The sequence below is a fragment of the Abrus precatorius genome, unplaced genomic scaffold, assembly GCF_003935025.1.
Source record: "Abrus precatorius isolate BTA unplaced genomic scaffold, Abrus_2018 Scaffold8, whole genome shotgun sequence".
Classification (NCBI taxonomy): domain Eukaryota; kingdom Viridiplantae; phylum Streptophyta; class Magnoliopsida; order Fabales; family Fabaceae; genus Abrus; species Abrus precatorius.
Genome location: NW_020874428.1, coordinates 9,083,719 through 9,096,184, shown reverse-complemented (window position 1 = coordinate 9,096,184; position 12,466 = coordinate 9,083,719). Strand labels below are relative to the sequence as shown.

Below are 12,466 nucleotides of genomic sequence, written 5' to 3'. Positions count from 1 at the left end.
AATTTTCTTAAACGATTATGTATTCGTTTAAGCCATTTCACATAAACTAATAAACGTTAGTCTATGTCCTATTTTTACTTAAGTTAACTTGCTCTCACTTAAGCAAAATCAAATTCACTTAAACTATTTTTATTTCGCTTAAGCAATTTTAAATGTTTGAAATGATATGCTCTCTACCCAATTTTTGCTTTAAATATTTATGATTTGTTTAAGTTTTTCTTTTTTCACTTAAGCCAAAATTATTGGCTCCTTTGAGTGGTTTCTATACAAGATTTACTCCATGCACTTAGTACTCGCGTAAGGAATAATTCACTTAAGCACACAATTCCTTGCTTAAGCAAAATAAAGAACCAAACATCTAATTCTGGCGCAAACTGGAAAGGATATGTATCCTTAACTTTTACCACACTTTATTAAGTTGCAAGATAAATGAATAACTTGGAAGGCTATCTGATTAAATGAACAACTTTGTTATCAAGGTGCTTATGTGCTTTAGCATTACACACGCATATATTAGCCTAAGTACCATTAGACTTAAATGCATGCTTGCGCAATGTTAATATCAAATTGCAACTTTGCTTTCCAGTATGAACTTAATTAGATGTAGTACAACAAAATGACATTTTATTGTCTTCATTCAAATTTCTATGTTTTATGTATGTATATTTGAAAGGTCAAAAGGTTGTGATGCCTAATATACATTAAAGATTGCGCATGAAAATTTATCACCAAATATATGCAAAAACTTAATACATTAGATAGGTATGTGTGAAAGCATGAAAAAAATTAATTCGATCATTGTGGTGAGCTTGATAAAGCAGACTTTGGAAAATTTTCAAATGTATGCAGATAAAATAGTTCATGACAATTTAAATGAGATTTTAATATTGGAGGTCTTTTGCATAAATAAAAAGTTTATTGCTTACATGTAATATATAATAATAAAGTCAATTCAAATTGACGTTTATGTAATAGTAAATTTGATTTAAATTAATTTTTACAATGAAAACAATAACAACGGGTAGTGTGACAATACAGTAAATAAAAGTCAATCAAAATCAACTTTTTATTTATGTAAAATTTAATTAAAATTAACTTTTATATAACACAAATTAAGACATTTAAGTAAACTTTTTCAAGTCTAACCATTAATTAATTAATTTTATTTATGAAAAAATCCCTAAAATTTCCATAGTGGTCATCCTGCTGTGCATTCTTCCACTTTAGCATTTTGGACGCCAACCGCTCGCTAAAGTTCGCTAACTGAGATTGATAACTACGGTTTAAACCAAATTGACCCTCTTTAGCCTTTCTTACCTCACGTGATACATAATAGACAGCCCTTCTCTTTCTTTACATTAGAAAAGTAAATGTCCACAGCAATCTAAAAATTGAAAGCCCAGAAAATAACTTACACAGCTGCCAACTCCTCGTTATCATTGGGGATAGCATTTGGATCCAGCCAAAGCAGTTTCTCACACTATTAGTCTTTCTAACAAACACAAAGCAGACTACCCAAGTTCGGTACTAAAACCAGAAGAAAACTGCAAAGGCATAAAGGTATCGTGTCTTGGTTCACTATGGTGTCTCCATTCTTTTATAAATATTAAATATTAAAATATGGTACTGCTTAAAATGAGATGGAAAGCAGACAAGGACGTGTACATTAGATGGTCAATGTATTTCCAGTGATGCTAGGGGCTAGAATATGGAGTTATATGTATGGTAGGAGGAGCCTTCTTTTCCTATTATTAAATAAACATGGATGTTAAATGGCCATATTGACCCCAAACTGCATCAATGCTTGAGATAATTTTAGATGGAGGATTCCCTGACCTGAAATAGATCCATGTTTAAACTATAAAGGGTGTCAAGCACTCCCGGAGTTAGGATATACATCTCTTAAAGCTCTTTATTTACATCCTTTACTTTTTCTTCGATACCATTGATGAATTTGGTAGAACGTTAGTTACTTTTAAAGTTCCACCGCAGAAGTCAAGGCACCTGTGTTACAAGCGGAGGATGTTGGCTTAGCACTATAAGGGGAATATTTTGCATAATGCATTTCAAATCCCAACAAATCCAATATCATATAAATCTCCTGTGTTGTAGGATGCGATCTCTCGCTGGCAATAAATACATGAAGTTCTTGTCCAACTTCTATCCAGCTACAGCCAGGAATCTTTCTTAGACCCTTTTCTTTCATTAAGCTCCTTATGTTTGACACTTTTTCCCATTTACCTACAGTTGCATATACATTTGAAAGTGCCACATAATTCCCTGAATTATCTGGGTCCATACTGAATAACCATTTTGCTATATAATCTGCAAGTTCAATCTCATGATTTTGTTCACAAGCCGCAAGCAAAGATCCTAATATATGAGCATCTGGATGGATTGGCATTGTCAAAATAGTCCTAAGAGCTTCGTCCAACTGGCCATTGTTAGCTAGAAGTTTGATTAAACAACCATAATGTTCCTCACTTGGCTTCATTCGGAGTTCAGAGACCATATATTTGAAAAGCTTTATGCCCTCCTCCACCAATCCCCCATGGCTGCATGCTGACAAGACACTAGTAAGGGTTATGTGATCTGGCACTATTCCTTCTTTCTCTAATTGTTTAAAAAGCGCAAGGGCTTCCTTAGCCTGACCATGTGATGCATATGCAGATATCATTGCATTGTATACAGGCAATTCCTTTGTTGAACACACATTGAAAACACACTTTGCATTATCCAAAGTTCCACATTTAGCATACATATCCATTATAGAGGTTGTGATAGGAAGAGAAAGAGACAAGTAATGCCTCATAACATATCCATGAATTGCCCTTCCATATTTTAACAATGCCATATTAGTGCAAGCGGAGAGTGCAGAAGTTATGCTTATGCAACTAGGTCTGATTCCCACATCCTGCATTTCCCGGAAAACCATGATGGCATCATAGCCAAGACCATTCTGAGCCAGACCACAGATCATGGTCGTCCACGTGATCAAATTAGGCTTAACACCTGAGGAGCACATTTCTGAAAACATGTTTCGAGCCTCACCAACCTGACCATTTCTTAAGAAACCGTAAATCACAGAATTCCAAGAAACCACATCCGGGGGAACGCTCTCCAGCTGCATTTGAACGAACAACTTCAAGGCCTCGCCACTCAGCCCCTGCTCTGCAAAAGCTGCCAACATTGTATTCCACAACACCATATCCTTTTTTGCAGCAGAATCAAAAACTCTTCTCGCATAATCCATTCTCCCACATTTAGCGTACATATCAATCATGCCACTTAAAACAACCACATCAGACTCGAAATTGTTCTTAACACAATACCCGTGTCCCTTCATCCCCAACCCTACATCTCTTGAATTCGCAGCAACGGTCAACAAAGACGACAATGTCACACAGTCAAACCTCAAATTCTCTTCTCTCATACGACAGCACATCTCAAGCGCCTTCTCAACCAGCCCAAACTGCACATAACCAGATATAATCAAATTCCACGTCACCACATCTTTCATCGCCACATTTCTAAAAACCACCTCGGCATTCTCAACCAAACCAACCTTGAAATAGAAGTTCATAATCGAGCTACCCAAAATGTTATCCAATTCCAGCCCTCCCAAAACAGCAAGACCGTGCCCTTGTCTTCCTTCACCGACAGCCTCCGAATTAGCACAGGCGGAAAGAAAACCTGACAAAGCAACCGAAGTTAGTTCAACTCGCTGCAACCTCATCTCCAAAAAGAGCCTAATTGCATCCATGTTCATTCCATTCTGTGCATAAGTCACAATCATAGAGTTCCAAGCAACAACGTTCTTCTGAACCATACCATCAAACACCTTCTCTGCATCCTCCAAAAACCCACACTTGCCATACATATCCACAAGACTAGTCGCAACGTAGACACACTTGGGGAAGCCCATTGTCTTCACAGCAAACCCATGAACTCCCTTCCCAAACTTAACCCACCCAAGAACCCCGCAAGCCTTCAAAGCGTTGGGAACAACAAAGTTGTCGGGTAAGAACCCGTTCTCTTGCATTTGAACGTAACTCAAAAGCGCTTCTACGCAACGACCCGTTCGGGTGTGTAACCCAATGAGAGCGGCCCAAGAGAAGACGTTCTGTTTCCACAAATTGCGGAAGAGGTGGTTTGCCACGTCGGATACACCGCATTTGGCGTACAGAATGAGTAACTTTGTGTGGAGGAACTCGTTGTGAGTGAAAGAGTGACCCTTTTTTATGACGTGGGCGTGGATTTGGAGACCCAGGTGGAGGGCTCTTTCGTAGACGCATCCCTGAAGGAGTGTTCCGTAAATGTCGGGTCCTACGTGGACGTTTCTGCTTTGGAATTCGGTTAGGGACTCGACGGCTTCGCGGATTCGGCCATCTTTGCAGAGCAACGAGATGTGGTGGGTTGGGGCGGTGTGCAGGTTCGGGAATTGGTTTGGTGTGAGGTTGGGAGAGTTTGCGCCGCTTTGGGGTTTGGGATGGGCGGGTTGTGGGCTTGGGTTGGGTGTGACGGGAAGACAGGCCAGGCCATGCATGGAATTGGAAGCAACGACGGCTGGAACGATGGTTGGTTCTTTCTTTGCCTAGAGGCACTAAATGAAGTCAGACTTTGAACGGTTGTGGTTCTTTCTGAAAGGATAATTCAGCAATGGTCACCGGACAAGTTACCTCATTTATCTTTAAAATTTTCTTCGGTAAAGTGAAAATTTCCTCACTCAAATAAATTCTTTAAATTATAAATTTAAAAATATAGTCACAAAAATAATAAAAATTAATTATTTTAATTTTAGATGTTAAAAATAAATAATAAAATATAAGTTTATTATGTTAAATAACCTATAAATACACGAGTGAACTTTAAATCATTATATTATGTATTATTTAATCCTTTCAACTTAAGTTTAGGAGAACTACATCGTATAAATAACTTTAAAAGTTTTCTTCTTTATATATTTATATATTAAGATTATTTTATTCTTTTATCACAATACTTAATCAATGATATAAGATGGGGATAAGTTTGTATTTTGACATACTTTTATAACTTATATATTTATGTATAACCATTATTTTATTTGAATTTTGCATTAATTTATATATTGATTACAGAACATAATTAGATTTTTAGGTGCATTTTTTATTCAAATTGGATGAAAAATAAGGCTTCGTTGTAACATTCTCTTTTTAATATTACATAATTATTTTATTTATTATTGCATTTCTTTTAATTGATAGATAACTTTAGAATTGTAGAGGTTGCAAAGGATCTCACTCAAGCAAGACAGCATTTTCTAGATCAGGCGCTCCAGAGCATTTTTGCTCAAGCAATGTGAGTCTCGCTCAGGCAAGAAGGGATAACAACATCCCAACTGTCTTCTCACTCAGGCGAAAAGGCATAAGAAAAGTGGGAGTTCTTTAGATCGAATCTCGCTTAAGTGAAATTATTAGAAAAGCAATATAATTCTTTATCTAGTGTTCATGCCCATGCGAGAATGTGTCTCGCTCAACCGAGAGTCCGCTCATCAAGATAGAATTTGCAAGCTAAAAAGAGTATTTAAAAAATTTTCTATTTTAAAACTTATATTGTAAGCCAAACAACTCCTTACTTACTTTTTTCTCTGTTCTCTGTAACGCTCCGAATTTTGTAATATTAATTATTGATAATTATATAAATCTAAATGTATTTTCATGTGTGTATGTATATACGTGTATGCATGACTGGTTAGGGCTGAAATGGGCTAAGTGCCTAAGTGTAGGGCATGATACTGGGCTGTTTTCGCTGCAGCAAGAGGATTCTCGATGTAGCGAGAGGGCTCTGGGAGGAAAGACTAAAACTGTCACTTTCTCGCTGTAGCAAGAGAGCGACAGTTTAGAGTGCATTTCTAGGTGTAGTCTCGCTGTAACGAGATTCTGCAGAAACTAGAGTGCAGTTTTCTCTGATATTTTCGCTGTAGCGAGAGTGTCGCGACCAGAAAAGGATTTAAAGGGGGCTAGAATTTGGGGAGAGTAATTTTTCCCTCTCCCTTTGAAATCCCTTCGATTCTCTCACTCTCAAACCCTATTCCACCGATTAAATTGCCTCCAAAGTCGTTCTGGAGCTTGATTGAAGGTTGAATCCGTGTGGAGAACGCTTGGAGGTGAGTTTTAATGGTTAGGGTTTCAGTTTTCCTTCCTTTTCTCTGACTTTGGGTGAGTTATGGGGTTCTCATGGAAATTAACCGTGTGTTTAGGCCAAGATCTGTGTGGAGAACACTCTCGTGGTCGACTTTGAGCGTGGGTCTTCAATTCGAGGTAAAAGGGGACTCTACCCTACTCTTTTATGTGTAATTTACTGTTATTCTGTGGAATGTTGTGATGTTGCTAAGATATGTGATGTGAATTATGTATTGGATGTCGTGAATGAGTGTGGGCACTCGTGCCAAAAAAATTGAATGAATATTGTGTGAAATGTGGGCCCGAGGGCCGTGTAATATAAATGGAAATAGGTTAGGGACCGTGTGTCTTGAATGAATTGTGAACTGTGTGTTGTGTGTGTTGTGAAAATAAAATGTGGGCTATGTGCCGTATACTGAAATGTGTGTGACTGGGGTGTGTAATGCCGTTGTCATGTGATGTGAATGGTTCAGTGATACACTGGGGCTGTGGGAGATGAGGACGGTAGAAATACCTTGGGAAAAAGGGAGTGGTGGTGACACCGACTGTGGAACAGGTGCACCATAGGTCACACACTCTCTTCCTGACTAGACCTCTGACCATTACCTTTGTTGAGCGACCCGTTACTGTCCACGTGGTATCCATGAGGTGGGGGTAACCGACGACCATTCATGGTGTAAATCTGTCAACACAATGTCAATATGAGTGTAGTTGGCATGCGTATATATGGGATCAGGAATTGTGCTTATGGATGTGATAATGTTGTTTGTGTTTGTATTTGTTTAATGTATTAGAAATATGTTGGAGGTGAGACTTTATGCTTTATTGTATGTTTTGGTAGTGTAGAGTACTCATCCTTACATTCATTTTTCAGGTAATCAAGGCAATCAGCACCAAACTCAATGAAGGGACGAATGGACTGCTATAGGACATAGAATTTATTTTAAAAATGTTGTAATTGAACTAGTCCTATAGCAGTTACTTGATATTAATTTGTAACCCTTCACTTATTTCAAAATCTTTTATGAAAAAAAAAATTTGATTATCAGATTTGCGAAATTATTATTTAATTGGAATTAAATTTAAGGTGTTATATTTTCTCATTTCCTTCCTCAGAGAAACCTCTACTAAACTCCAAACTACTTTCAAATTTGAACTCGGACTTCCTTTCCACTCAATCACAAGTAAGTTCCCTGGGTCTCAATTCTCCAATCTTATTTCTATTACTCTATTTTTCTCTCTTCTCAAAGGTGCTCTATTTTGTAATATATGTAGAAGAGTTTGATCCTTTGAATACTATCTTCCTTGCATCTTCTAGAAAATCTCCTCATTGAGGTAAGGAGAGCTTTATCCCATTATTAAAACATTGAATATAACTATAACCATGAAAATGTAATGTTGTGTGTATTTGTCTCATGAATATTCATTTAAATGAAAGTTTTGTTGTCTATTATGATGGGTGATACATGTTTGGTTGCTGATGTTAAATGATTGAAATGTCTTTTTCTTTGAAATATCTGATTTGGACTAAGTCCAGAGGCGCTAGACTTTAGGCATGATATATTTAGATGAGTGATGAAAAATGAATAGAAGAAAGTGTATTGTAAGTGGTGGTGATAAAAGAGACTAATGTAAATGGTTAGAGATACACTAGGGGTATAAAGTTTAGAGATGATTTAGGAAATCTTTGAAAAATGAGGATGGTGAATGTTATTCATATTGACTATGCATAAACTAACTAGAGCTAAAGCATCACATGCCTCACATTCATTTCTCAACTGAACTCTTGACTATATTTTTGCTAACGGGTCCATTCCTGTGTAAGTGTATCCATGTGCATGGGCTAACCAGTGACGATTTACCTATAAGTGTGTAAGACCTCAGAAAGTGTCAGAGGCAACGATTAACTATGATCACAGTGCACGAAAGAGTGTGGATACAAGAAAGAGATAGATCTTATTATAGTTACAATGCATGACTTATGATATTCGTTATATGTGTTGTACTGTATTTGTTGTTATGAGGTTTGCTACTGTAATATTTCATACTTGTATGTTTGATATGTTTTAATGGTAAGAAGAGGACTCATCCTTACAAATAATTTTCAGAAAATAAGGATGACCACTTCACCAAGACTCATTAGGCTATCGGAGTTTAGTATAGAAAGTAGATTAAACTATATATTTAGAGAATGATAGAGGGTTTGCTATTGTAAGTTTATTGTATCTAATGAAAATAAACTTGATGATGTGTGTACTATAGAGTTCACCGTATGATATAATGATCTCCTTTAATTTTCCTGTTGGTGGTAAAATACACCACATGTTATGTCTGTATGTATATAGAGGGACGATTTGGACATTGGATGCCATGAATTTTATGTATACTTTCTATAGCCATGATTAGATAGGAAGATTAGCCACTTTCACCCGAGAGCATATCACTGGCACGAAAGTTATCGCTAATACCAGAGACCTTTTATGACAAAGACCTGATTCCGAAAGAGTTAGTAGAGATAGAATACTGGTTTAAGGACGATGACTAGGATCGTACCTTCAATATTTTTGGTGTGGGTCCATACTGTTCATTTGGACTTAAATTATTTTGATAATACAATATGTAATTTTGAGTCCTAATATATTTGGATCATGACTTATACACATTAAACCTTGTATATGAAAGAAATCTAATGTATGTTTACTTACTTCTACTGCCAATGTGTAGTCTTAATTAGCAAAATATAATGCAATTATAATTACTTTTTTCTTTGTCTCGAATGCTTTCTTACATTTTAAAAATTAATTGGGAAAAGTGAAAGTTTTAGATTTTTCAAAAATTTCTACACCATAATTATAAGAAACTCACTCTAATTCTTCTTATCTTAATAGAAATTATTATATTTTAAGAAAAAGAAAATAAGGATGTCACATTTGCTGCAGCCAACAAGCCCATACCCTAGCTGCCACTACGGAAGTGCTTCGACAATATGCATGATCATGCTTATGGCCTTGCATAGTCATGCTTACTTGCGAGAAATTTAACCATAAAAACATACTAGGGTTTTAAAACCCTATATAAGGAACCCAAGTGAGGAATAGCGATTGAGCACTCTTTTCTTCATCTCTTATATCTCACATCTTTTATCACATCTTTTCACACCTCTCACATTTTTATATCTTTAATCTTGGTGTTAGCCAATCGCGGACAACTATTGTAGTTTTGGGAGGGCATCTTGGGATCAAAATCTTTTTTTATCTTTTATCCACTAGAGACTCCCCTAGTTTATATTTACTTTTCAAATAACTATGGATTTGTTTAATTTTTTTTTTGTTCTCTTTTATATTATGTCTAGCTAAATCTATAATTTAGGTTATGGTGAATTCTTTGCATGATTCTATGGGATTTTTATGATTTATGATAATTTCATATTTCTGTTCTTGATTGGTATTTATCCTATTGCGATATATTGTATGTTGGAATTGACAACTCTTAAATATATCATAATTAATTATATTAAAGGCAATCATACCACATTTAGTTAATGGATCTGTAACACCTTAAATTTAATTTCAATTTAATCAGAATTTCACAAATTCAAATAACCAATTTTCATAAAATACTTCAAAATAAGGGAAGGGTTACAAATTAATATCAAATGACTGCTACAAGACTAGTTTAGTTACAACAAATTTTAAAATAAAAACTAAGTCGTATAGCAGTTCATCCATCCCTTCACTGAGTACTCTACATTACCCAAAACACACAATCAACATAGAGTCTCACTTCCAGAACCTTCCCAATATATTCAACAACACAATCATAAGCAGCAACAATTCACATCCATAAGTACAAAATACAAATCCATACATACGCATACCAACCACACTCACTATAGTACTATAATCACAAATTTACACCATGAATGGTCGCCGATTACTCCCGCCTCACAGATATCACGTGGGCAGTCACGAGTCGCTCAGCATGGATAGTGGTCAGAAGTCTAGTCAGGAAGAGAGTGTGTGGCCTGTGGTGCACCTGTTCTGCAAATGATGTCACCACCACTCTCTCCTCCCCAAGATATTCCTACTGTTCTCATCTTCTACACCTCCAGTGTATCGTTCAACCATTCACAACACATCACAACGGCTCTAATACGCTCATTCACACATATATATTCCATTCAAGCATGCAATGATCATGCTTACACATGGCACACGACCCACATTGCATTCAAATACACGATACTATGCCCATATTCATTTCACCTCACACGGCACATAGCCAATATTCATCTATCACGTAACATTTACATACAATCCACCTCCATCAAGTTCGGGTCAACACACATAATGTTCACATATCATGGCACATGGCCCACATTACATTTCTCAGCAATTTCCTACCCCCTAACTCAGCCACAACACAATATTAAGCAAAATAACAACAATTCATTGCACAAAAGAGTAGGATAGAGTCCCCTTTTTATCTCGGATTGACGTCCTACGCGTTAAATCCATCAAGAAGTGCTCCCCCTCACGGATTTCATCCTAAACACATGGACAAACTCCATGAGAACCCAGGAGAACCACAAAAACAGAGAAAAGGGATGAAAAACCAAAACCCTAACCATTAAAACTTACCTCCAAGCATTCCCCACACGGATTCAACTTTCAATCAAGCTCCCGAACAGCTTTGGAGGCAATTAATCGGTGGAATAGGACTTTGGGAAAGAGAGGATCAAAGGAATTTTGAAGGGAGAGGGAGAAATAACTCTCCCTGAACCCTAACCCCTTTTAATCCTTTTCTGGTCGCGATACTCTCGCTATAGTGAGATATTCTCGCTGCAGCGACACGCCCTCTCACTATAGCGAAAAAAAACCAATGAAAATTGCACCCTAGTTTCTGCAAAATCTCGCTATAGCGAGACTGCCCCAGAAATGCACCTCAAACTGTCACTTTCTCGCTACAGCGAGAAGGTGATAGTTTCAGCCCTTTCTCCCAGGGCGCTCTCGCTACAGCGAAAACAGCCCAATATCACGCCCTACACTTAGGCACTTAATCCATTTTAGCCCTATTCAGTCATGCATACACGTATATACATACACACATCCCCAACATACATATATGCACATATATATTCAGACTCATTACACACAAAACACCATCATTACGCATCCAAGGTAAATTTATAACATTTATTTACACACATATATATGCATTTAGATTTATATAAATAACAATAATTAATATTACAAAATTAGAGGCGTTACAGGATCTATGGGGTAAAATGAGACAAAAGATTAGGTAGACCAAGCTTAGTATTTCTCTTTCAATTGTTATTAAATTAACAGCTCATAAGCTTTTTATGCTTTCTTTTCTTCTTACCTTGCATGACCATTGAGGGTGATAGTTTAGAGAAAAGATTGTTAACATTGCATGATCATTAGGTGTTAATAGATTTAGTATGAGTGGTTGACAATTATAGGAAATTGGAATTAGAATTACTCTAAAAGTGAACACAGAGAAGTGTAAAGGTGAAACCATATGCCTTAGGTTCTTCTCGATTAGTTTATTATCATAGTTTTATATTTAAGTTCTTATTGTATTTAGTTTCGTATCCTTTAAGTTTAAATAATTAAATTAAAAAATTCTTGGTAATTGAAAAAATCCTTGTTTAGAGAGGAAGAAGATAAAGTTTTAAATTTTTTTGGAATTTTTGCTTAAGTGAAAATCACTTTTTGTCAAATTCACTTAAGCGACACAATATTTGCTTAAGCAAATTTAGACTGCAAGCTACAGTTTCCACCAAAATTGCAAAGGACTCAGATCCATTTACAACTAAATTGTGTGTGTAAAAGTTGTGAACTTGTTCTTTTAAAAGGATTTTTTATTTTTTTATATTTTTAAAATAAATTATTAAAATAATATTATTTTAAATCAATTTTTTTATTTTGGACTTTTTTCATGTCACCATCAGTTTTGACACCTTCTAGATGCAAAAATTAAATTTTTTAATATTATTAAAAGAGTTTTACACAATAAAAAGATGAAATTTATTTTTTTAAGAGCTTTGCATACTAAAATGATAAAAAAAGAAGAAGATAGTTTCATATATTAGAAAGAAAAAATTTAGGAGATCATGATGCATCTTAAAATCTCAAACAATTTCATCCTCTTAATATATAAAACTATTTTATAATATTAATAATACTATTACAGTTTCTTTGAACATACAAAAGATTCCACTACAATGTGATATCTAACACAAATGCACATTTCTATGAACTTAACCCACTATCATG

General features: G+C 35.8%; 1 protein-coding gene across 1 annotated transcript; it reads right to left on the bottom strand.

Moving 5' to 3' along the window:
- Positions 1–233: 233 nt before the first annotated feature.
- On the bottom strand, positions 234–4,662 carry LOC113846711 (pentatricopeptide repeat-containing protein At5g55740, chloroplastic). Its single transcript, XM_027475273.1, has one exon. The coding sequence runs from the start codon at positions 4,544–4,546 to the stop codon at positions 1,976–1,978; it is 2,571 nt and encodes an 856-aa protein (XP_027331074.1). The 5' UTR covers positions 4,547–4,662; the 3' UTR covers positions 234–1,975.
- Between the last annotated feature and the right edge of the window lie 7,804 nt (positions 4,663–12,466).

Coding starts and splice junctions, on each gene's coding strand:
- LOC113846711 (XM_027475273.1), bottom strand. CDS start 4,546: ATGCATGGCCTGGCCTGTCTTCCCGTCACACCCAACCCAAGCCCACAA.